At 40.2% G+C, this 27,342-nt stretch overlaps 1 protein-coding gene across 7 annotated transcripts in view; it reads left to right on the top strand.

The window, feature by feature from the left end:
- The window catches only part of PTPN13 (protein tyrosine phosphatase non-receptor type 13), a 211,284-nt gene that overhangs the window by 132,443 nt on the left and 51,499 nt on the right, over window positions 1–27,342 (top strand). For all 7 annotated transcript variants that reach the window (XM_075203023.1, XM_075203032.1, XM_075202998.1 and 4 more), the window contains 7 exons: window positions 1,063–1,201; window positions 2,188–2,340; window positions 7,543–7,725; window positions 11,581–11,743; window positions 12,225–12,648; window positions 13,730–13,827; window positions 16,039–16,095. In XM_075203023.1, the coding sequence (XP_075059124.1) occupies window positions 1,063–1,201; window positions 2,188–2,340; window positions 7,543–7,725; window positions 11,581–11,743; window positions 12,225–12,648; window positions 13,730–13,827; window positions 16,039–16,095 (1,217 nt within the window). The remainder of the gene's footprint in view (window positions 1–1,062; window positions 1,202–2,187; window positions 2,341–7,542; window positions 7,726–11,580; window positions 11,744–12,224; window positions 12,649–13,729; window positions 13,828–16,038; window positions 16,096–27,342) is intronic.

The following is a 27,342-nucleotide window of genomic DNA, read 5'->3' as shown; positions in this document are numbered from 1 at the left end:
AAATAAACAAACAAAAATAAACTAATACATGGAATAGTCTTATTATAAGAGAATGTAATATCTTATTTGGATATTACATAGTAACACAAATAGTCAGATTTATATATAAAATCTGACTTGACCTGTTTGTAGAATTCTGACTAAGGACCTGCTGGTGTCCGATGTCTACTCAGTGATGTTTGTTAAAAAATCTGACATCGGCAGCTTCCTCATCAGAGTTGAGCTGGGTACACAATAATCAACCAGCCGACATACGACCACTCTTTCGAAAGTCGGGTCAGTGTGTGTAGTGACACGATGGTCGAAAGTCTGCCAAAATGGACGATTGTCGCCTCATTTGGTCGGTTATACCGTTCAATATTTTCGTTCCAATCTCCTTTCCGTTGTGTGGTGTGTATAAATTTCCAACCGATCTGACCGATGTTGCTTCAGTGTGTACGAAATTAAAATCATTGCTCACGACAACATTGCTGTAAAAACTTGCTAACGGGACAGCCGCTCTTCCCTTTATCGTCTAAAACAAGGCTAGTGTGTATGCAGTCCATGGACCGAGCGATCGGATGTAAAAATTCCATAGCGCTTTACAGTTGGGGACAAACACAATAATATACAATACTGGGTAATATACAGACAGAGGCCCTGCTCGCACGCTTACATGGAAAAGGTTTTTCTTTTCTTGCTAGTTTTGCTGTTTTATCTGGATATAATTAAGTTTATACGAAGAAATAAAAAAGTTGCTACCCGTGAAATTCACTAAAATCTGAAAATTGAGTGGTTGAAAGCCTTCAAGAAATGAAATGATTTAAAGTAATGACCAAATTCAAAATGCTAACTATACCAGTGCACTAGATTAATAACCAGTGGCAGATCTACTGGTCTTTTTTTAAAGGGCTTATACTGTACATTTTCTCATTTTTATTTTTTTATAATTAATAAACTCATTGTTTCTCATTTGCTCTAAACGTTGATTAATAGCTCATGTACTTTTATTTTGATTCTGCTTCATTTTCGTAAAGATGTATGTGATCTATGGCTCATTTATTACTTGTTGTGTCTGGCCAGGCACAGCCTGACGTGTCACCAGTACTACCTGCAGCAGCGGAAGGATATTCTGGAGGAGAGGCTACACTGTGATGATGAGGCAGCTTTGCTCCTGGCATCCCTGGCTCTTCAAGCAGAGTATGGAGACTACCAACCAGAGGTTAATAATAACACAGCGCTTGCTCTGCCAACTGGGCATGATGTTATGTCATGATGTCTGTAGTAATTGCATGCTCATAGGAGTCCACAGAAGCTAACAGACCACACTATGACATGTAAAATGGCCATTCAGCACGAACCATTATTATGATCTATCCTGGAATAGAATCGCCAAATACTACTGCATAGATGCTGTTGCGGTCGTTATTCTGACAGTGTAAATGCCGGCACTTACATGAGTTGTGAATGTCACCAATCACATTGTATTGACAGGTGGACAATGCCATCAGTGTAAGTGTCTGCATTAAGCCTGTCGACATATACACTGTCGGAATTATGTAACCTACTCGCATAGATTCTATAATATGGGACAGTTGATCTAGGAGATCACATCATTATTCAAAATCAGCCGCTGTGTTTTTAATTCTGAACGTGAAATTACACAAGTGATTATGTTAAAATAAGTGACAGCAACAAATATTGTTAATGGTCAAAATGGACAGACATAGTTATAATATGCTATATCAAAACATTCTTTGTATTTATATAGATATTGAGATATAAATCAACTATAACATGAACATCACCCTTGTTCACAATGTTGTTACAATTTTAAGTATAATCCCAAAATACCGTAGTACATTTAAACATTTCTGCTTATTTTTCACTGCATCATAGGTTCTTGAACAAATAGTTAATAAGTTAGTTTGATACATAATGTATATTAATGTATCTCTTAGCTTAGTATTGAAGCATAGTAGTAAGTATATATTGTATAGTAACTGCCCTCTCCTTGTATTCCCACCATTGTCCATGCATTCGTTTGCTGCACTTGGTGGAAGAATATACTGTATGTAAAAGACTTCTGTCTGCTCTTCTATATTTGTGTCATTTGCACCAAAGTATATAATGTATATCAAATTATTTATAATATTGCAGTGAAAGTGCTAAAAGAGTATTCTTTCTTTATAATATGTCCCTACTTAGGTACATGGTCTGGCTTATTTTAGAATGGAACATTACCTTCCTGCTCGGGTGATTGAGAAACTAGATCTATCCTACCTGAAGGAAGAGCTGCCCAGGCTGCACAGTACCTACGCAGGAGCTTCAGAGAAGGAAACAGAGCTTGAATTCCTGAAAGTAATCCCTTCTCTTTATTATTATTCATACTGTTACAGAAAACTGCAGGGTTGCACCAAGATCTCTGTTTGGCCTTAGTAACACAAATATGTCATTACTTCGTTTTCAGTACTTGCTAACTTCTAAATGACAATTGGAAATAAAGTATTTGCCTATGGTAAAATTACGCAGTACAAGTCTCCTGTTTAGAGAGTAGCCATTTGACCAAGCACTGTTTATATATGTGTTTTATCAGGTACAAGATGACCGAGAGAAACTGTTTCTAGAAAGGCTCCTGTATGTACATATTAACTCCGGTGTGGGGGGATTTCCTTACACACAGATTGTTAGGTAGTATATGCCCAAATGTAATCTTCCATATTGATGTAAGACATAGAGGTTCTTGCACCATTGGAGACAGGGCCGGACTGGGACTAAAAATCAGCCCTGGCATTTAAAGCACACAGGCCCACGTGTTGTGGGCTCCATGCACTATATTGTTGCACACTGATGCTGGCGCAGTACAACATGATGTAGTATGAGTGTGTGTGTGTGGGGGGGGGTATTTATTTCTCCTAATGACCCTCAACATTACATTATTAGCACCCCAATTACATCAATAAACACCATGACAATACATTATTAGTACCCAAATTACAGCAATAAATAACCCCCCACACACACTCATACTACATCAATCACCCCCACATTACAGCAACCGGCATCACCCCCCACATTACAGCATTCAGCATCACCCCCACATTACAGCGTCCAGCATCACCCCCCACATTACAGCGTCCAGCATCACCCCCCACATTACAGCATTCAGCATCACCCCCCACATTACAGCGTCCAGCGTCACCCCCCACATTATAGCAATACCCTCTCCTACTTATTAGCAATACTAAGCACCAAACACACTACAACATTGCCACCAGCATGCCACCCCATACTACAGCAATACCACCAATTATACAGAAGCCACTGTAGGAAACAATGTTTTGCTTTTTTCAAATCTCCCACAAAATAGCAACAACGAACAGAGTACTTACACACACATATAGGTAACAGGTACCCTATTCCCTCAATTAAATAGTAATGGCAGAATTTTCATGAATCATTCCACATGAAATAAAACTAACATATATCTAAAAAAAACATAACTATTGAATGATCAGTTGAACCCACACGGCCGCATTAAAAGTATTTCCATCTACAGCAAAATGTCACAGAAAAATATTTTTGTTTTACTACAGTAATTGGATATGCGTCTTTTCTATTCATTTTAAATAACACAGTATATAAATTAAGGGGGATAGAGGAGGTGGGTGAGAAATAATTGGATGTGATCCATCAGTTTGATTAGATAGAAAACATCTAGATTATTTACCTGGAGGCGTCTACCGCCTTGACTCACAGGCAGGGCTGACAAGAGGAATTTTGGGCCCCGATACAGCAACTTCTTTGGGCTCCCGTCATATTCAACAATGAAAGACTTGCCTTTGGCAGAAGTTCATATGATGCCACACCGTAGTGTGCCCAGTTCATATTATGCCACATCGTAGTGCCCCACGGTCATATTATGCCACATAGTATTACCCTCAATACATATTCGGTCATGCAGAAGTGCCCACAAATCATATTATGGCATAGTAGTGCCCCCAAATCATTAGTAAAGCTCAGATAAAAACTCATTCACAAATAAAAATTGGTACAGCATATCAGATACTGAGTGTGAGTCTCCCAAGAGCAGCTTAATACATCATTTACAATGCAAACAAAAATAGATATATTGACACAATTACAGATAAAATTTATGACAAGCAATGTTTTTTCCTCTTAATTGAAAATCTCTGTACAGATAAATATGCAAAAAACATTACAGCGCAATAATGAGCAATACATAGTGTTAAACATTATTGGATACGCTGTAGTGTCCCCAGTTCAAGAAAGGATGGTTAAAAACATATTGCACACGAGAAAATATATGAACTTACCTGATTATGGCATCCTGTGTTCTGTTCTCCTACTGGGCGCGCTGGGCGAGGAGGGATCAGCAGCTGTCAGCTCACACAGGCAGTCGGGAGCAGGAATAGAGGGCAGTGGTCGAAGCAGAAATTTAGGAGTGGGGGTATAGAAAATATAGGTGAATGGAGTATGAAGGCTTGGTTTTTTTTGTTTTTTTAACACTTGTCCCCTCTGTGCATTTCCATTCTTCATTACTACTTGTGTTTTATGATGGCTGCATCCCTGACATTCCCATTCTTAAGATGTCTCTCCCTTTACACTTTCTTTTACCTATGCCCCTACACCATCTTCTCCTTTGTCCCTCTCACTTAACCCCCTGCACCACCTTCTCTGCTGGCTCTCACACATCTTCCTGTACCACCTACTCCCCTGGCTCTCTCACACGTCTTCCTGCACCCTCTACCCCCCGGCTCTCTCACTCCTCTTCCTGCACCCCCTACCACCCTGGCTCTCTCACCCCCTCTCCCAGCACCCCCTGGCTCTCACCCCCTTTCCCTGCACCCCCTTCCGCTCTCTCATCCCCTTTCCCAGCACTCCCTTCCGCTCTCTCACCCCCTCTCCTAGCACCCCCTGGCTCTCACCCCCTTTGGCTCTCTCACCTCCTTTCCCAGCACCCCCTTCGGCTCTCTCACCCCCTCTCCCAGCACCCCCTGGCTCTCATCCCCTTTCCCAGCACCCCCTTCGGCTCTCTCACCCCCTCTCCCAGCACCATCTTCGGCTCTCTTACCCCCTCTCCCAGCACCCCCTGGCTCTCACCCCCTTTCCCAGCACCCCCTTCCGCTCTCTCACCCCCTTTCCCAGCACCCCCTTCCGCTCTCTCACCCCCTTTCCCAGCACCCCCTTCCGCTCTCTCACCCCCTTTCCCAGCACCCCCTTTGGCTCTCTCACCCCCTCTCCCAGCACCCCCTGGCTCTCACCCCCTTTCCCAGCACCCCCTTCGGCTCTCTCACCTCCTTTCCCAGCACCCCCTTCGACTCTCTCACCCCCTCTCCCAGCACTCCCTGGCTCTCACCCACTCTCCTAGCACCCCTTGGCTCTCACCCCCTTTCCCCGCACCCCCTGGCTCTCACCCCCGCGACACCCCCCCCCCCCCCCCGAAAATCGCGGCACCCCCGCGACCACCCTCCGAAAATCGCGGGCACCCCCCGAAAATCGCGGCACCCCCGCGACCCCCCCCTCCGAAAATCGCGGGCACCCCCCGAAAATCGCGGCACCCCCGCGACCCCCCCCCCTCCGAAAATCGCGGGCACCCCCCGAAAATCGCGGGCACCCCTCCTCTTCAGTAAAAAAAAAAGCAAATTAGAAAAAAAAACAGGAAACTCACCAGTGTAACTGGCTGCACAGCATAACGGGGAAGGGAGCTGGGGAGCGCGCAGCAGAGGTGGCTGGTTCCTGGAACCACCAGCCACCAAGAAGACAGGGGGAGTTGGGCCGGCCCATATAGCCATCGGCCCTTCTGGCATTTGCCAGAAGTGCCAGATGGCCAGTCCGGCCCTGGTTGGAGATGTCATCATTCAGAAAAAGAATGGAGTATGTGGCATGCGCAACGGATTTAGTTAGTAAAAGCACTTTCGTTATTTAGGACTAGTATTTGCCCTATTATTATTATTATTATTATTATTATTATTATTATTATTATTATTATTATTATTATTAATTTTTATTTATAAGGCGCCACTAGGTGTCCGCGGCGCCGTACAGAGACAAACGAAATAACAATACCAGGAGAGACGGCACAGAACAGTAAACAATAATCACAGTACTCAGTGAGCTCAAGGCACAGCTAGAGGGGCGGGGGAAGGTCAGCCAACAACGGCACCAAGGAGGGAGGGCACGGATTAGAGGGAGACCCCCAGGGGAAGAGGGACCTCAAGGAGTAAGGCTAGGTAGCTGGCGAGCAGAGTAAAAGTGGTGATGACAGGAGGAGAGAAGACCCTGCTCGAAGGAGCGTACAATCTAAGGGGAGGGGAAGACTGACAGAGAGACACAAGGGAGAGAGGGAGAGAAGGAGGAACTGAGAATAAGGATAGGGGAAGGGGAATGAGGGGAAAGAGTCAGAAGAAAGGTAGGAAGTTAAGTGGGAGACTGGAAAGCTTTAAGAAAAAGGTGGGTTTTTAAACACCGTTTGAAGCTGCACAGATTAGGGGAAGTTCTGATGGAGCGGGGGAGCTGGTTCCAGTGGAGGGGGGCAGCGCGGGAGAAGTCTTGGATACGCGCGTGGGAGAAGGTGATCAGGGGGGAAGAGAGGCGATGGTCATTGGCCGATCGGAGAGGGCGGGATGGAGCATGAATAGAGAGGAGGGAGGAGATGTAGGGTGCAGTGGAGTTGGCGAGGGCCTTGTATGTAAGAGTGAGGAGCTTGAACAGGATTCTGTAGGGTAAGGGGAGACAGTGAAGGGATTGGTAGAGGGGGGGGACAGAAGAGGAGCGGCGAGAAAGGAAGATGAGCCTAGCGGCAGCGTTAAGTACAGATCGATGGGGAGCGAGGTGAGAGTGGGGGAGGCCAGTAAGGAGGAGGTTACAGTAGTCAATGCGGGAGATGATCAGAGAGTGAATAAGACATTTAGTGGGAAAGGAAGGGCCGCATGCGTGCCCTAGTAATATTCATATCCAACAATGGGTTTATTTGCACATAACAAACTCCGTTCTCAGCCCTCCTTCTCATATACAAAGCATATGAATAAATAGAAAATACATTTGCATTTCAATGGTCGCTCTTAGTATATGTATTTGCTTTTTAACCTATATATATATATGGCCATGTCTTTTCAATATGATTGCTTATGTTATGATACTACAGATAATACAATTCAGCTTGGCCTCTAGATGGTTGCATAAGATGTCAAGGGTTATTTGCCCATATTACATTCAAATGCATCATGTGCATTCTAATACTTTTTGGACTGTAATACATAGCTCCTACATAGACTAAAATACAGAATATTTGAATAGATAGGATTTATTTTAAAATTAAGACCTTTAAAACAAATCTTTATTACCTTCTTTCCTATATAATTAATAGAGCAAAGTTTCCTATAATGAGTGAGTGGGAGCTTTAATGCAATATAAATGAAATAACCTCTGGGGTGTCCAGCATGGCTTAAGTTTAGCGTGTATTATACAAGAGAAATGTAAGTATTTCAAGGTACATGTGCATGTTCCCACTGTTGTTTGTTTCTGTCTTCCTTCTGGTAGGGCTGCCAGAGACTTCAGGAGTATGGGGTTCATTTTCACAGAGTGCTGCCTGAAAAGAAATCCCAGACTGGCATCCTTCTTGGGGTATGTCCGAAGGGAGTGCTCATCTTTGAGCTTCACAATGGGACACGGACTCCAGTACTGCGATTCCCATGGAGAGAAACAAAGAAGATTTCTTTTACTGTAAGTATGATGTCAGTGCTGTCAGCAATGAATATTCATAATCCCTGCACATGAATAACAAAGGCAGTTTTGACCCACAGCTGCTTGTAGGAAGTTTTGATGGAGTTCTCCCTGCTGTGAATGTTCTTGAATCCACTAACCCATTTTTGCAAAGTAAGCAAAGCAGAGTTTTAATGTTCATTAATATTCCTCTTTTAGTCCTAAAACTCTACTAACCGGAACCACTGACATTTATTATAGAACTGTCTTAAAGGGATTCTGGAACCTATCGGCAGTATTTTTGGGACTAAGCTTTCCATCCATGTGTCAGTCCTTTTTTGATTCCACCATTGGACCACCTCGTGTATCCAAATCCACCATATCTCTTGCCCCTCATGACATCCAGTTGATAGTTCAGGGAGAATAGCTTCAAGGTGCTTTTGGGTCACAACAGTATGACTCTATACCAAAGCTTTATTTTTGCTGGTAACTCTCCTTTAAATACAATGGTCAATAGGGCATAATAGACTCTGAAATAGTATCTAAATACCTATGTAAACACCATGTACCTCTCTGACTGGCAGCGCAAAACATGTAGCACATACCTACCGATGGCCCCAGTTTTTCGCATCGAAATTTGTGGTGGCATCACATAGAATGGGTATTGTATAAATGTCGTAAATGTCGGCAGGTATCGAAGCACAGACTAAAACTTGCTTTACTTATATGCAAGAATGATGGTGCGATCATCTGAAGCATTTGTCATTACTTTTGCTTTAACTCTTGAGTAAATAGAACCATCAAGATTTCTGAACTTGATATTCTCATATAGTTTTCTTATGATGCTTGCTGTTAGAAGGAGCCGAAAGGCTTAACCAATTGCAAAGCATTTCATGCAAGTTGAATGTATGAACTTTGTTTGATCTAGAGATGCATTTGACATCACAGTTCTCACATGTCAAACTGTTGCAGGAGGATTGTGATCGGATAGTTTATGCTAACCTTTGGGGTAGGACACTGGACAAAAAACTGCCTTTTTCTATAAGCATGGTGTGTTTTGTTTTTTTTCTTTAATTTTATTGCATTTTGAGGGACAGCGTCTCCTGGAGACTGGCATTGGGTGACTGGTACACACTCACACCACTGCTTCCCGGTGGGGTTGCTACTGATGAAGCCCATGTAGGATTTCTGATCCTTCTTGGTCATCTCAGTGTAGCAGTCACAGAAGATTGTCAGCAGACACTATTTACCCCCAGGCACTCGCTGATCCAAATGCCCTTTGAGACACTTAGGTTTGCAGGAAAAGAGAATGTAATAAAATATAATGTTTTCTGTCTTGGGAGGAAAATAGAGCCATGTCATGTTCCCAAATGGCAGCCCAATGGACCAAACTTTGGAGACTCCTGCTAAAGAGAGACACAGCCAAGAGCACCTCTCAGGAAAAGTGTGTCTGGCCAGCAGCTGTTCGGTCCCTATATCAGCAGACTGACTCTTCATAAGCAGCAGCAGCCTCCCACTCCAGCAGTTTGCTTGACCCGTAGACTGTTTTGACCAGTGGATAGTCTCATCACTCCTAGTGCTGTCTGCAGCTCAGTTTGCTCGCTTTGGGGAGAGGGACTTCTCAGGTGATGCCAGAGCATACCTAATTTGTCTTAGTGCAGCAAATGTGCCTGTCCCAGTACTTGCATAAGCTTGTTCCCTGATTTAGGGCATTGCAGGCTTGTGATGATGGGTCTGAGGGCCTTCAAGACTCTTTTGAAAGGTGTTAATGATTCAATCTCCCTTCCAACTCTTCAGTTAAACTCTTGGGGAATCTTTCAGAGGACTTGGTGGTAGATCTCTCCTAAAACAGGGATGAAAGGAATGTGTCCAAAGAAAATTTATCTGCACTGTCAGAGTCTCTGACTCTCTTCCAATGTTCGACCTTATTCGGGCAGTGCATCCAGTTTTGAACATACAGGATCTTAATCATCACAACCAGCCTCTACATTCCCTTTTTTGGAAAAGGGGCACATTGATTGACTTTACCGTTGTCAGGGTAATGGGCAGATATAGACAGATATTTCCTGGCTTTGCAGTGTATCCCTTCTCCCAGAGTGCCCTGGAATTGTGGGAAATACCAATTGATCTCCCACTCCTTTAACTCAGAGAGCCATAATTCCTCTTCCATATTTGATATCCTTCAAGAGGCTAGAACATCTTTTCTGAAGTGTATTTTTCATCTTTAGTCCTGCTCTTCAGCCAGCTTGTGTCATTGGGACGATCTCCAAGTGGGTGCAGTAATTCACAAAAGAGTTGCAGGATGACACACCCAGGATAAAGTTGAAGCAACTGGCTTCATATACCCACATCTTACACAGAAGATATGGTTCCTGACTCTGCAAGGTTAGTGGCAAGAGCCCCAACTAATGCTGTAGGGGCATGTGGGTTACTTTTGCTAAAATCTTCAGTGGACAACAATTTGAAGAAGTTCCCATTTGACATTTTCTGGCCTGAAATAAAAAAGACCATCAAGGATGCCATGGGTGGGAAAAGTGCCTAAGAGTGCCTTCTGAAGTTCACCTTTTTCATCAGAACCTGATGGAGCTGGCTTTAATGTTGTGTCTTAAAGTCCTGATTCTTTAGAAGCAGTGCTTTACTGGCTGAGGGCATAGAAAGTCTCCCTCTTACCACATCTACGATACAGTAAGGTGTGGATTATATATATTGTCAGATTAGCTTTCGCATATCCTCCTATTACTCAAATCAGAATTGCTCTTGTTCTCCCTCAAGGTACAGATCTATACCCTCTCTATGCTTTTACAGTGAAATTATGGTGCTCTTTTTTGAGCCACTCTATTCAGTCCCCCTCACCTAAAAGATGACTTTTCTAATAGCTGTTGTCCTGGCTGGGGGGGGGTCTCTGAGCTGGCATCTCTTTCCCACTAGTTTAGATAGTTTTCTTTATTTTTGCTGTTTACTAATATAGAAAACTATTATTTTGAGTCATAATTAACTGTATTAAGTAACCCTTGAATCCGTCTGACCTTTAAGAACTAATGAACTAAAACAGTGATGGCAAGCATGCCTCCCATTAGCAACACAAGTCCCTCAAAATGGTCTGTGCCTTCCTGACCAGAGGTAAATTTAAAATACATGCTTTGTGAGTGAATCCCTATCTTAATCAGTGGATATGTTTTTGCCAGCTGTTAAAAATGATATAAGGTTGATTCTGACTTAATTACTTATATAACATAGCCATTTGGTAAATGTTTTAATTAATTCATAAGACTAGTCTACAAATAAAATTGTCAGATTGATATTCATACTTCGATGGAGATTAATAGCATGATCTGTTCATCTCGCCTTTCACCTCTAACGCAGTTCCGTAGTGTTACTACAGTGTTGGTGTGGTTAATATAGGGTGGTCCGGCACAGGAGGAGCCGAACTGCACCATGTGGTATATGTAGTTGCTTTTGGCTTTTTTGCCACAACATCTGTCTTTGAAATACCAATTATGTGCTTTTTTTTTTTTCATTTCGAAATTTCGTATTATACATTTATTTTTCGAATCACTAGTCTAGATGTGTTCTTCATATTAAGGGGGTGTTATGTGAGAGCTGTAAGTGAAGTGTTATGGGGATGATCACTAATTTTGTCTAAAGATGATGACCCGTTTGCTTTGCTGTGCCACCTGTTTGTGCTTTTTGTAAGATGAATATACCAGAGTACAGCCTGAATCTGGTGAGCTTGTTAGAATCATGGCCCTGCTGTAACCTTTTCCTAGTACATATATTCACTGCATATTTTGTCTGTTAATCTATTAAATATAGTACGTAACATCTTGAATTGTCATTAGTACTTTTTTTGTGTTTTTTTTTTTTTTCTGGCTGTAGAAGAAGAAAATAAGTTTGCAGAATACATCAGACAGCATAAAACATGTTTTCCAAACAGACAGCAGCAAGACTTGCCAATACCTCCTACACCTCTGCTCTTCCCAGCACAAGTTCCAGTTACAAATGAGAGCTAGGCAAAGCAGCCAGGAGAATCAAGAGATTGGTGGGTTGCCTGTTTTTGTTTTGTTTTTTGTTAATTTGTGTACCATGAGATCTGATGAGCCAATGTTGCTGTTAATTTCATGTACTTGGAGGAGCGATCATGAAATATTGTTTTTTGTTGTTGGGGACTTTTTTTTGCATTCTGTGATTTAAATATAGGTGAATTATACTGAAAAAAGTTTCCCAGAAATATCATTACTGTTTGTTTTATTTTTTGCGGTCTGTGCAGGGCCTCTGTGCCCATACAACTCTTGGACAGCAGATAGGCCTCAGTTGGTGATGTATCTTGCTTAAGGTATTACGTCAGTGAAGCTATCTGAGAGTTGATTTTATGTTTTGTTTCTCTTCACACAACTTGGATTATACAGTTTAAGCTGCTTTTCATATAGAATGAAATAGAAGAAACTCCTAGTCAATATTTAGAGAAATATGTTTGTCATCGCTAACAATGTGATTTTGAAGTCTGCTTATTCCACATGCAGAGAGGGCATCTCTGAGGAGCCTGAACATCCAAGCTGAATCTCTCCGTGGTTTTGGCATGGGAAGAGCCATCAGCACAACCAGCCTGGCAAGCAGCACATTAAACAGACTGGCAATACGACCTGTGTCCATCCAACCTGACCTTCTAAAGAGACTTTCGTGTTCAGACCTGTCAACTCTTCAAACACACCTTGTCAATGGGCCAAGAGAAAGAAAGACTAAAAACCCTTGGGAGGACCGACCACGGGTCATAAGCAAATCTTATCATGACCTCAGTCAGGTATCTCTGTCACCCCAACGAAGAATGCTCAATGCCAGAATGGATAGCCCACCAAATACATTGGAAGAATTAATGAGCCAAGCATCTTTTCATCATATGGCAAAGTCCGATACAGAGTCAGTGACTGGTTATGGAAAACTCAATGAGTAAGTTGTAGCAATTATTGTAGAGACATTGAATGACTTAATATTAAATGTACACAGAGTTAATTTTTTCTTTTAATTTTATTTTACAAAGTTCATTGTGTGTAAAAATCAAATTGTCCTTTGTCTATACAATAAAAATAGTGTTGTCTATCGTCAAATTGTGTTTCCAACCATCATTCACAGTTCTATGTCTTCAACCTTGACTGAGCTCTTCTGTTCCTTCCCCCTTGGAACACTTTCTGCTTTTGCCACAAGCATTGGATGACAGTTTTCAGAAATAGGAGAGTGTTTTTGTTTTCGATATCAAGCAAATAGTAAAGAGGGTGTTTTAAATATCATTGCTATGTGACTTTCTGAACTCCCAGATTTCCGGATGTTGAAATAGAATTTACTCATGGAGTTGTGTAAGAGAACACAAAAGGCATATGTAATAATGTGTAATATGAGGTGTCAAACACTCTGCAAGAGTTATCAAACACTTCTGGTTACCTAGGAGTGATTGGTTAGCCAGATATTTTCTAAGCAAGACTGGTATTAATGAAGTATGTCATAGACAAAAATAAATGGTATTTACTGTGATATGTATGTAAACAGACTATTATATCATTCAAAAATGTTATAAATTATATTTTTTATATTACTATGTCTACAGCACACTTTTAAACAATAACATATATAAGCTATGAATAAAATAGAAATTGATCCAGTATCAAAACGGAACATTCACAACTTTTTACTGTAATTTAGATGTTCCCATGCTTGACAGAATTTAAGATGTTCGTCTTTGTCATTTAGTAATAGAAGCTGTTCTCCTTCATACTTTTCCATTTTAGACTCTGAATGGTAATCTACAGTATTGCCCGTTGGGGTGTACACAGGAAATCTAGTGTGCGTAGTTAAGAATGTTACCATGTGAATCACAGCCTAGCCTCAATGTATATGTTTGTTTATGGATATTAGTTTCCTATGTAAAGCACGTAAATTAGGTTTAAAGAAAACACTGTATTCCATTCCACTTTTTTACTTTCTGACCGGGATTACACAATTTTAACCTGTATTTTCTCCTTCAATTTTTGTATAGGTCAAAGTCATTCTCTGGATGTAATAAGAGCCTTGATTTACAGAAACCTGAGTCAGACTCCTCATCTATGGATGACAGTGGTCACGCCTATGTTGTAGGTCAGCATATGATTCCATTTCAACTTCAGAACTCAATTTACTTTAGTTAAATTACTATCATACATGTAATAGATAAGCAATCAAAACATTATGTTCCAGACATACCACTGTATATGTTATACAGATGTGTATGTTAGTCACAGCTCAGCCCATGAGAGCCTTGTAATGCTTAGCTTGATTTCTGGGGTGTGAATCCCTAAGCCGACCAGGTTAATCCTTTAACCTTTGTTCTGGGTATAAAAGTACCAGGCAATGCATTAAGGTATAATTCAAGTTAAGAAGATTTTGGTTCACATGGGTCATTTATAGAAGTGTAAAAGTGAACCTTATGCAATGCAATTGGAACTTGCATCTGTCTTTGCACAAATATGTCTGATATTCTGCGTCACACTTGGATATTATTGCAAGTGACAATGTTGACGTTTGCACGGTTGTTAGGAGCTGGACATATTAGCGGTGTTCATTGAAGGATAAGGGTTATGTGAGTTGTGCACCAGCAAGCAAAACTGAGATTTCTGTTTGTGGGATGAGATTATTTAAATGATTTTCAAGCATTTGGGTGATTTATTTCCAGTTTAGCAGAACATCTGTCTGTTCATGCAAAAGGACTTGGGTTTTGCATCTGTCTGATTGGAGGAGCTGGGCAGCTCGAGATGTTCTATTCTGAATACAGGCTAGGTAGTATTGTACCTTGGCTGGCAGTTGTTATCTTTGTGTAGTGTATATTTATATCAGGAGAGGAATCTGTATAATATATGTCTGGCACTGTTGGATGTCTCTCTGTAATATAGGGCTGGAAATGGAAGGTGAGGGAGAGTCAGATCTACAATATACCATCATCATCGTTCATTAATAAGGCACCACAATACCCTGCAGCGCCGGACAGTCAGTAAAACAAATCATATATAGAAACAGAACAAGGACATTCAAGGTTGACAGGGAAGGGTGCAGGTATGAGACAGAGGGAAAAGAGGGCCCTGGTCATAATACCTTACAGGGGCTGGCTGAGCTGGGGGGCAGGGAGGCATCTGCCACCTGCATTTTTTTTGCCTTTAACATATTCCTAATAGGCTGCTGAGTCGAGTCATGCCCTCCGAGCTCAAATTTGCCAGCCCTCCCCTGATACCTTACAATCTATATGACTGCCAATGGTTAGTTTATCTGTGCAGTTTACTGAATGTTAAAAGCTACAGTATATGGCTGCATTATGGGTGGAAGAGACTTTTTATATATTGGAGGACAATCCTCATATTCCTAACCCAGGAGTATTAGCATCCTCTAAATAATGAGTGTAGAGGGCAAGACTTCCAGAGTATGATGATAGCAATTTGCTGGATAGGAAAATTGTTTTGTTTTGCTGTGCAAATGAATGGCAGTGATTTGGTGTTTAGCAGAATGGTTGTCATATACTGGAGAGAATTATGCTCATCATTTGCTATTCTGGTCATTTGCTATGTTGAAAAACAGGTATTTGCTGTAGTGGTCATTCGTTTAGTAGGGGATGGAATTTATATGCGTGCAAATGATCAAGTAGGTTTTTTTTGGCTGGACTTAGAAGTGCTGGTGGACAGCACTTTGAACATATCCTTTAAATTTTGTTAAAAAATCCCATTTAAAAAATTAGAGTTGCATCCAAGATGGCCAACTTCAAGATGGCCACCATACTGGCCATATATCATAAAACTGTTTTCACCTCAACCAGATCATATGTGTAGATACTGGATTAATATTCCCTTACTCATTTTCATGTTGAAAGGGTGTTTTCACACTTATGAACCACCTTGTTCATACAGTAACATGAAACAGAAAGTAATAATGCCCAAATGGCACGTGTGGCAGGTTGAGTGTTGACAACATTGCCCTGCTATCTGTCGCGATTTACTGAATTGCACAGCGGGGACAGGACTTAACAACACAAATCACGTTATTAAGCCCCGACAGGTATCCATTAGAGTGCCTGCTCATGCTCCCTGAAATTTGGGAGCCTCCTTGACACTCTGGGAGAGTTGGCAAGTATGGATTGATCTTCCTGTGGCTCTTGCAAGATTAATATGGAATTCCAAATTAATTTAATAACATTTCCTAATGGGCTTGGATTATTGATATCTAATTAACATAATCTTACTTATTGGACCAAATATGTTACTGTTTGACCTCAGAGTACTTTTTCTTCCCTGTCTATGTTCTGATGAAATGTCTTCTATGTTACAGGTGTCAGCATGCATAGTCTTGGTAACCCATCATCACCCAACCTTTATAAAGGAAATGGTATGTCAGATCACTTAACTATTGATTATTCCCGGAGCCTGTTATTGCCTTTACCATTTCCTGTAAGATTGATGATTTTACTGAAGGTTTTTTTTAAGAAGAAAAGTACTGCATTGTTAATGTTAAGTCTGTTGTTGTGTGTATTTTTTAAACTAAATATATAATAGTTTGTGACTACCAGTAGTATCCTAAATAACCAAATAGTATAGGATTAAACTCCACCCTAGTTATTCCCTGTAGAGGTATAAAAATCAGTCCTTACTTGCACCATTGGCTAAACGTGCATTAAAAACTGCTAGTGTTTTAGCATGGGTGCAGCTAGGGATGCAGAACCATCAATCCAGCTCATAGCTTGTTTCCACTTTGTTAGATTTCCCCAGTGGAGATCTCACCAGTGGAGATTTCTAGGCAGACTGTGCATTACGGTTCTAGTGAGGTGGGTTAGAAACCTAGCCTAAGAAGCCTCCACCACTTTTAAAGACTGCAGCAACAACATTGCTTTAACAGAAGGAATCTACGTGCTCATACCTACTTGGCAACTTTTTCATTTTAATTGTCACCTCCAGGAGATCCTAGAAGGATGTGAAGTACAACTGTGATGGGGGGAAGGGTGGGGGCAGAGAGCCGTGAATAGTGTCACTCTGGGGCATAGAAAACCTTGATTGAGTCATTTCACCGCAGGAACAGGGCCAAAGACCTTGCAGGAAATCTTTATGGAAACCAGTTTGGTATTTTTATAGCTTTATATCTTAAAGTTTACAATACAAAGGAAGCATATGGGATTTTATTTTTCATTTTCCTTTACACACATGTTCTAGGTGCCCTTTAAATCACCCCATTTATTCTGTAACATGCTACAGATTGGGATAACTTCTCTTCTTTCAAAACAAGCTGCACTAATGTGAAATTCTAGAAGTGCACAGATCAGCACTTCCTGTCAACCACAGGAATATTTATTTTTCCTATATGCTGAGCATATACAACCAAGTGTGAAATCTTCCAGAGTTATACAGATGGACATATTTTATACCATCTAGCAAAATGAAGTTAAAGTGGCACATACTTCTGCTTTTAGATGTCTCATCTTAATGTCCAGAAAATAATGTTGGGTCCAAGGGCCTGCTTTATGGGATATTCCCTTTTGATTCTACATTAATATTTTGAAGTAAAGGCACAGGCAGCCGTGTGTGTTATGGAGGTGAACCTTAGACTCTCTCTGGGATAGAAAAATGTTCTTTGTGTAATTGCTAACATTCTTGTGGGCGTGGCTTCCCTACTATTTCTTCTACAATACTTTTCGATTAGTGATGTAACACAGATCTGACTTTTTTCTCTTCCTAATGATTTCCATCTTTAGCTCCGATGCTGAACTGTAAAAACAGTCTAAGGGTTGTTATTCTTCATTGTCCACATTCCTGCATTTATTCCAGTCATTGTTTAGCTCATTCAGAAGAACATTAAAGTCACACTAACCCTATTTATTTTTTGTATTTGTCCAGTGTAAATATTACAATATGGGTGCATAATATTGTTGTTGCAGGAGTTTAACTAGCTTCTATAAAGGGATTAATAAGACTCTGTGCAGAGTTTCTTTTTTCTGGTTCATCGATATACATTGTAATAACCATAGGATTGGAATCCTCAGCTGAAACTCTACCCTTATGGATATTTTCTTACTTTCTTCACTACATGGTCATTGTTTTAGTCTGTTCCATAGCCACTCTGTCCTTTTGACATTCTTATTGCTATATGACAGTCCTCTCACAACACAACTGTGTGACCTTCTGACAAACAGTGGGTCATAGAGAAGGCCAAGTAATAGTGGCAACAGAAACAGCACCCTTAACGTGCTTGCTTATAGCCTGTGCAGAGATCTGACTTATATATGCCCTTGTATTAAGTAAAATTAAGAAGGGAAGATTAGGTTAGAATGCTTTTCAGCCCTGTCAAATGAACAAGTTTCTAGAACCACAGATGTTTTTCGGGAATGTGTGTTTTTTTGCTTTTCTTTTGCCATTAAACAATATAGTGTTTCCTCTGATACCCAAGTAACCAAACTGTGGTGTTTCTCCTCTTGGTACCCTTACCATTTACCTGATACACACAGCACTTCCTCTGCTCTGTGTTCTGTGGGTAAAAGCCAACTAGAGACTGAAGTTCTTCTTTAAGTGTTTTTTGTTTCTTTAATTAGAAGGAAACAAAAAATATAGCTGCTGTTTGTTGACAGATCCACAAAGATATGAACAGTTGTTTGTGTGCTCGTCTCTTTAATATGGTGGTGTTATCTAATCAATAAAACACACAGGACCACAACAAGGCGCGACAGGAAAACGCCTTCTGTCACATACACCGGTATGCCTAGATTTTGTGGAGCAATGCATAAATTACTTAATTTATCTCATTTTGTGGAGCATGGTTATTGAAATTATATAAAGGGTTGTAAAGGACATGTTTTAGGGGTGTTCATTGCTTTTACTGAACTCTGCGAAAACAATTTAGTTTTGTCAGAGCCTCGTCTTATATTTTTTATAGGACTCCTTTTTCTCCTTCGTACTTAAGCGGAAATGCACTCTTCTCGGCACACTACAAGCCATGTTGTTTTAAAAAAAAAAAAATGTTTAAACCCACAACAGTGTCACTTGTAATAAAGGCAGTGTTATGGCCACCAGTGCAGCATAAACTCATAGAACAGGTAGAAGAGGTCTTCACCATTAGCAGCCACCTTTCCCGTAGAGACTGGTTATGCTCACAGGTACTCGGATGCCTCCAGGTCTTATGCTCAGAGTAGTATGAGTTTATGCTAACACGGCAGCGCACAGGTACAGGAGGTAGTGCACGGTATAGTGGCAGCCAGAGGTCAGTGGAGTGGACAGAGCACCAGAGAAGATGTCAGGTACAGCAGGCAAAAGGGTCAAGGTCACAGACACAGGTTCAGAATTCAGGGACAGGCGATAGGTCATACACGGGTAATCAAACATAGGTTCCACCCCAAACAATAGAACAGGAGCAGGCAGCAGTACTGGAGACACTATAACTGGCAGTGAGGCTCAGTCCTCACTGCCTTAAATAGTACAAGGAGCCAATCAGAATAGAGCCCTACAAGCATTCACAGGAGTAACCTAATTGATAGTAGTGCTGGTGGCCAATAGTAATGCAGTGCTCAGCTGCATAATAAATAGCCCAAACATAAAACTGCCTTCAAGACACCTGAATAACCATGATTGGCTATTACCTAACTAGCCCTGTGCGCGCGCGCCCGCCTGTTAACCAGCTGGGTGGGCGCGGCGACAGGGAGCCTGGAGCGTCCCGGTTGTTGCCCAGGCAACCGGGGCGCGGAAACCGAAAGTGACGTCCCGGTCGTTATGGCGACGGCCGGGACACCAGCAGTTGAGCCCAGAGAGTCGCGGCGGTGCCCGCGGCCGCCGCGACCACTAACATGCATTTATGATTTTCCCATACTTCTGTATTTATTTTAGGATAATAATGTAAAAGCCTTATTTAGTGAAATGGGTGATTCTAAAGTTGTAGGAGGTAGGACTTCATGGGACTCTCCAAAAACATAATAGGTTAATCCGATTGGGACAAAATTAACCCAAGTCTCTGTCTGTGGTATGTGTTACGAAATCTAGACTGTAAGCTCCAATGGGGTAGGGACTGATGTGAGTGACAGAATATTTTCTGTACAGCGTTATGATTTTTTTTTATAAACAAATGGTGGTAATGATGACATTTATACTTTTGCACAGTGTGCCTTTACACATTTTACACATCCCAGCAAACCTAAGTGCTTTTCTTCATTTGCTTCCAAAAACTGAAAGACCAAAGACTAATGTAAACAATTTCCAAAGCTTTACATTTTTATTTCTCTTTTTTATTGATTTCTTATTATAGAGGTCCAATCTGCTTGTAGACTTTTTCTTGTTTAACAATCCTGTATAAAAAAACAGGAGAAAAAATTGTATGGAAGAACGGCATATAGCAGGCATTGGAATAAAAGAATGTTACCGCATGACTACATGATTATATTGAGAACGCATTACTTTATACCATGTGATGTACAACAAGTCATATGTATTCAATTAACATTTCATACACTATGCGGTGATTCTGAAGCCTACTTTTTTCTTTAGGAAAATATATATATATATATATATATAATTATATGTATGTGTATGTATATGTATGTGTATGTATGTATATATATATGTATATATATATACATATATATATATACATACATATAGAGATATAGCTATAGAGATATAGCTATAGAGATATAGCTATAGAGATATAGCTATAGAGATATAGCTATAGAGATATAGCTATAGAGATATAGCTATAGAGATATAGCTATAGAGATATAGCTATAGAGATATAGCTATAGAGATATAGCTATAGAGATATAGCTATAGAGATATAGCTATAGAGATATAGATATAGAGATATAGATATATAGATATAGATATATAGATAGATAGCTATAGAGATATAGATAGATAGATAGATATTGTGTACATGTGAACAATTTGCCAAAACATTTTTTTCTTTCATTTTCTTTTTGTTTTCTTTCGGGTTACATAAACATTCCTATATAGATCTTACTATCTCAAAATATTAGGACTGCAGTGAAATCAGTACCACTATTCTTATGAAAATATATTGGTAGCCAATTTGCTGCAGGAGATTGACAGTAGTCAACTAGTATGGCACTACTCTTAAAGCTTATTCATCAGATGTACTTTTTCTGTAACACTTGCACCAACAGTTTGTCAATTTGTCAATCTTCCCTCTCTTCTTATATATGGTGACCTCACCTTCAGAATGTAGCTGATTACATGTGAGACAGGCCCTGGATTGCTACAGTGTGTATACTGTGGTGTTGCCTCCAGTGTTGTAGATATACTTATACGCTTTGGTTCCTTGGTGACTGAACTTAACTTTTTTGATGTTTGGAGATTACGTCACTTGATGTAACACAATATTCCTGTTTTTCTAGGCCTCCTCTCTCTATGTCACATAGATCTAACTATAGTTACACAGATACTACTGCCTAAGATGCTAATGATTACTCATACCCCTTGGGGTGCATATCCAATCACTCCCCACAACTACTTAATTTACAATTAGATTCTTCTAGCTTACAAACCCTGTTGAAAGTAAATCCCTTTATCTTATCTCCCGTCTCCTTCACATTTCATGTTAAACATGTGTATCTTGCTAACCATTTGAATTTAAAGTAAATATAATATGTAATCTATATGCTGTGAAAGTATAGTAATTTTCAACATGTGTTTCATAGTAGACTACTAGTATAATTTCTATAGAGTCTGTCTAGTATTTAGAAATATCCTGGTGGGGAAATGTTTTCCAAAACAAAATGAATATTCAATGAGGTTATCTTTCTTGCGAGCAGCGGAGAGATATCCACACTATCTTAAACTTAGCCACAAATGTTAAATGACCTTCACCTTATGCTAATTACCATGGTCAGAGCACCATATCTCCAATGCCATGGTAATGGTATTAGGGATTAATAGATGACCCTCTTATGGCCTGTTCATTAGTATGCAACCACTGGAACACTGCTCCCAAAGATTCAAAGAACCGGGTAGTCGTATTAACTAGAATGTGCAAACGGGCAGGGTACAGCATCACGTAATGAATGTTTAAGCCTTAAGATGACGTCTGGCATCCAAGAAATTGGCATTATTTTTCTGAACTTCCATTGAAAAATTTGGGGTAAAAAAGATATTTGGTTGCCATTTATGTCCAATATCTTCTTTATCCAGCGCCTTTCCTAAAATGAAATATCTGTAGTTAAGCACTGTAGCATTTACAATTCCAAAAGGAAGAGGCCTAGTTGGCTTCTTATGTGCCATTTCAATTTACGAGCTAGTTCTTGCCATTATGCTCTTTTAGACAGTTCTCAACCAAACTTTTTCAACCATCTTCTTTAGCACTCTTACTATTCTTAGATTATTCCTTGTCAGCCTGTCCTGCAAATCTTCCCTCTTAGCAGTATATGAGGTCACTACCTGTTTAACTTCTAATGTCTACAAGCAAACGTAGGACTTTGTTCTCCATTTCCCAACACTGGTGTCCACAGCATATGTCAAATATCATGTTGCATATCATCATATCATATCATTTGTATCACTAGTGATCTCACCTAGTGAAGAGTCCCATTTATTTTACTGCCAGCTGACAGAGGGTTCTGAATCATCCATAGGAAAAATGTCATTGTTTGGCATTGATGGATGTTTCATAGAGGTTGTCCAAGCTGGGAAAGTCTGCTGTAAAGGAACAGATTGAGTAGTGCCATAGCCGCACCGCTGCCTATTTGAGTTGAGTGGTAAACAAATTGCTCTAGCTTGGCAGTGACTTTTCTATTCATCACTGACCTTTGGAGGTTCTGCAATATTTAAGGTTTGTAGGATTCAGGTGTGTAGACAATAGAGCACCGTAGAGCAGGTAAAGTATGATTAGTAAGAGGCTCTTTGTCAGAGCTCCTCTCAGCAGCTACCTCTTACATTGGTAGTCAGGCAAAATCTCTGCCAAATGTATCTTTAGAAGCACACTCGGTAAGTTATTACTTGCTAAAATCTCTTGCTCCACCATGCACACATTTATTTTAACAATAAAATAGTAAACATATAGACTTGTGTATAAAATGCTATTTATACTATTTAGATAACTTTAACCTTGGTGCACCGCACCTTAACTGCTTTCCATCGTCTCATCCCAAAACCTGCCTCCTCAACCCTATTCAGTTGAAACGTCACCATCAACTTCAAAACCTTCAACACCACTCCTGCATACTTATGAAAGCTGATCTATAAATACTTTTGTTCCTCATCAAACTCCCTCACACCCTCTTAGATCTGTCTCTTATTTTGCCTTCTCTCTTTTAACTGCCTACCAGTCCCACCTACAAGACCTCTTTTTTTTGCCATTACCCACCTGTCAGACTCTCTACCAGCCTTCAGATATTTAAATGCTGTCTGAAGACCCACATTTCTTCTAGAGTCTACTCTACACTAACCGATACTACTTTAAATAGAACACCCTTACTACTGTGCTACTGTCCCAATCTTACTCTGAGCCTCACTTGTTCTTTTTGTCTCTGCTCCACCCTTTTCCCACTAGATTTTACGCTCTTTCTTTCTAGGTCCGTCCTGCTTTTTTTCTTCTTCTGCTTTCTCTACATCTATTTTGTCTCCCTTGTGTCTTCCTATTTTATGTATGCTCTGTTTTTGCTACTGTCCTGCGCTTTGGTGCACTGTAGCAAACATAACAAATCAGTAATATTAACCTGCAGAAAGTTATGTTTATACATTAAAACGCAGTATTTGCACGACAATGTTCCCTTTTTAGTTTCTTTGTTCTATTTAAACACAGGAATTGAAAACTGGCAAAGTACAGTCATGGCCAAAAGTTTTGTGAATGTATTGGTTTTCACAAAGCTTGCTGCTTCAGTGTTTTTAGACCTTTTTGGCAGATGTTGCTATGGTATACTGAAGTAAAATTACAAGTGTCAAAGGCTTTTATTGACAGTTACATTAAGTTTATGCAAAGAGTCAATATTTGTAGTGTTGATCCTTCTTTTTGAAGACCTCTGCAATTCGGCCTGGCATGCTGTCAATCAACTTCTGGGCCACATACTGATGGCTGCCCATTCTTGCCTAATCAATGCTTGAAGTCGGTCAGAATTTGTGGGTTTTTGTTTGTCCACGCACCTCTTGAGAGTTAACCACAAGTTCTCAATGGGATTAAGGTATGGGGAGTTTCCTGGCCATGGACCCAAAATTTTGATGTTTTGTTCACCGAGTCACTTACTTATCACTTTTGCCTCATGGCAAGGTGCTCCATCATGCTGGAAAAGGCATTATTTGTCACCAAACTGTTCTTGGATGGTTGGGAGAAGTTGCTCTTGGAGGATGTTTTTGTACCATTCTTTATTCACGGCTGAGTTCTTAGGCAAAATACTGAGTAAGCCCACTCCCTTGACTGAGAAGCAGTAACCCCACACATGAATGGTCTCAGGATGCTTTATTGTTGGCATGACACAGAACTGATGGTAGCGCTTACCTTTCCTTCTCCGGACAAGCATTTTTCCAGATGCCCCAAACACTCTGAAAGGGGAATTATCAGAGAAAATGAATTTACCCCAGTCCTCCGCAGTCCAATCCCTGTACCTTTTGCAGAATATCAGTCTGTCCCTGATGCTTTTCCTGGAGAGAAGTGGCTTCTTTGTTGGCCTTCTTGTCACCAGGCCATCCTCCAAAAGTCTTTGCCTCACTGTGCGTACAGATGCACTCACACCTGATTGCTGCCATTCCTGAGCAAGCCCTGCACTGGTGATGCCCGATTCCTGCAGCTGAATCGCCTTTAGGAGACGTCCTGTCGCTTGCTGGACGTTCTTGGGCACCCTGAAGCCTTCCTCACAACTATTGAACATCTCTCCTTGAAGTTCTTGATGATCCGATAAATGGTTGATTTAGGTGCAATCTTACTAGCAGCAATATCCTTGTTTGTGATGCCCTTTTTGTGCAAAGCAATGATGACTGCACATGCTTCCTTGCAGATAACCATGGTTAACAGAGGAAGAACAATGATTTCAACCACCACCCTCCTTTTAAAGCTTCCAGTCTGTTATTCTAACTCAACCAGCATGACAGAGTGATCTCCAGCCTTGTCCTCGTCAACACTCTCACCTGTGTTAATGAGAGAACCGCTGACCTGATGTCAGCTGGTCCTTTTATGACCGGGCTGAAATACAGTGGAAATATTTTTGGGGAAAAGTTTGGCATGGCAAACAGGGACTTTGAAATTAATTGCAATTCATCTCATCACTCTTCATGACATTCTGGAGTATATGCAAATTGCCATTATAAGAAATGAATTAGCAAACTTTGTGACAACCAATACTTGTGTCATTCTCAAAACTTTTCGCCATGACTGTACATCTGTTTACTCATTACATAGTAAACGCCCCAAGTACTTACTTTTAGTTATGGAAAATTGTACATGCAAATTTGTTAGTGTGTAATCATCGGTTTCATATGGAGTTACATATATATACACACATATATATATATATACACATACTTTTAAATACTGAGTGTTCTCTCTGATGTTTTGAATATGTTCTTCTAAGAGAAACCTTTTTAATCATGTTTTTGAGAGTCAATACAGAACGTAATTCCTGTAGCAGTATTGTTCAAATAAGTTATCTGAAAGCCACATTCATAGGGTTCTACTGACAATCATCTGGCCAGATATGAATATTTAGGAGTATTAGTAAGCGTGAACACCCGATGTACTGGCAGGAGCAATGCATGTTGTGCTCCTGAGAGATGTTGTGACAGCATCATGTTGGCTGGTTTTGGTATATTGACTGTATATTGACTGTGAATGAAACATCTGCCCACACACAGCTAGTTTAAATAATTCCTAAGGCATGTATGACAGAGAGAGGGATGGGCACAGCTGTATAGCTCTTGTTTTTAGCAGTGGTGTGTGAATTAATCACTCTACATTACATATAGACTTTTATGCAGGGTTTACTATTAATATTAAATTATACAAAACTGTAGGACAGGTATGTTTTGGTTACTGTTCTCTAAATATATTGTTTTTACATAATTAGAACTTCTCCAAATATCCACATGCTTTGCTCAAATGGCAGTGGTTCGCTGATGATAATATTGATCATTGGGATACTCCATTGTTATTCTGGGAAACCTCAAAAGCGGTGATGAGAGACTGCGTTATTGCATATTAAGCTGAAAAACGACAAAGATAAATGTAAAGCTCTGAATGATGGGATGAGAGAATTGAATAACCATAAACCCTACAAACATTGGTTTAGATATATACTCAAAGAGCACAAGAAATCATCTTTTTTAAAACTTCTTAATGCAACAAACTATAAAAAATCTATATATAAAAAAAAGAATATAGGTGGGGAAACTCGTCTGTAAAAACATTGACAGTCTGAGTCGTAGATAAGCAGTAATGCACAAAACATTTTATAATGAAAATAATTGATCCAATTACTGGAGTAATCTATACTACACAGACAGAAATTTCAGCAAAATTTGAAATATGTCGTACAACATTGGATACAATCACACCTACAAATGATTCCGTATACCGGACTTGGAGAACGAAGAGGCGGTACGTCCACAATTTCAACCCAACAGAGGGAGAGATTAGAGGCAAATACCACGAGGAAGAAGTTTTTGATAGAATGACTTTGTTACCTTCTAATATATCTCCAAGACCTTGAGGTCTGAAGGGTGACTATTATAAGGTTTTGCATGAAGACTTTGTACCTACAGTACTTTTAACCAAGCTTTTCCATAAATCCTTAAGGAACACATAGACTACCCCAAATTTAACATAGCCTTTGCCATTCTTATCCTGAATCCAGACAACAACTTGGGTTTGATCACCTTATTTAGGCCAATACCACTCGTATAACAAGATTACAAGTTGCTACTCAAAATAATGCCACCAGATCCTAGGAAATTATGCCACGGATAGCTACACACCACCTGAGCTTTACACGAGATATAACAATGGCAATAGGTGTTTTAGCATCTTCATGCAATAAAAAATAAAAACAAAATATAATTTTAAGTCTAGATGCTAAGAAGGTTTTGGGTAAAATGACATTGAACCACTTTCAAAATATGTTTGAAAAAAAAAAAACAGCAGGTCAGTCTACATTTGCCTAATTTCTTAAATATTTCTACCAAAAACCAACCACCTCACTAATCATAAACAATATAAAAGAAAATTCTATATTAATGACTAGAAGGATCTGCCAAGACTGCCTGCTTTCCCCATTGCTATTTACCTTGGCTCTAGCATCATTATCAGACATGGGATCAGTTCCCGGGTATTAAGAAACGTGACAGTTATCAAGCTTTCAGCATTCGTTGACAACTTATTACTGTATATAACAAACCCTACAGAGAGCCTTAAGTTTATTATGGAGAAAATGTAACACTTAGATATTATACCAGGCTTTAGTGCAACTACGAAATCAGTCTTCTTAGCCTTGGGGAACGTTGGTCAACTGCCCTGGAGCAAAAATCTGGACCTACAGTGGCTGAAGTATTAAATACCTAGGAATTCAAATATATTTAACCTTTATGACCTTAATTGTTAAAGTGCCATTATGAGATCTATCGAAGAACTCAAAAATTGCAACACCTACTTCCCTAAAAGGTTATACTT

This window comes from Mixophyes fleayi, chromosome 1, assembly GCF_038048845.1.
Source record: "Mixophyes fleayi isolate aMixFle1 chromosome 1, aMixFle1.hap1, whole genome shotgun sequence".
NCBI lineage: Eukaryota > Metazoa > Chordata > Amphibia > Anura > Limnodynastidae > Mixophyes > Mixophyes fleayi.
The sequence above is the reverse complement of the archived record's forward strand: the minus strand, read 5'-3'. Positions and strand labels throughout refer to the sequence as shown.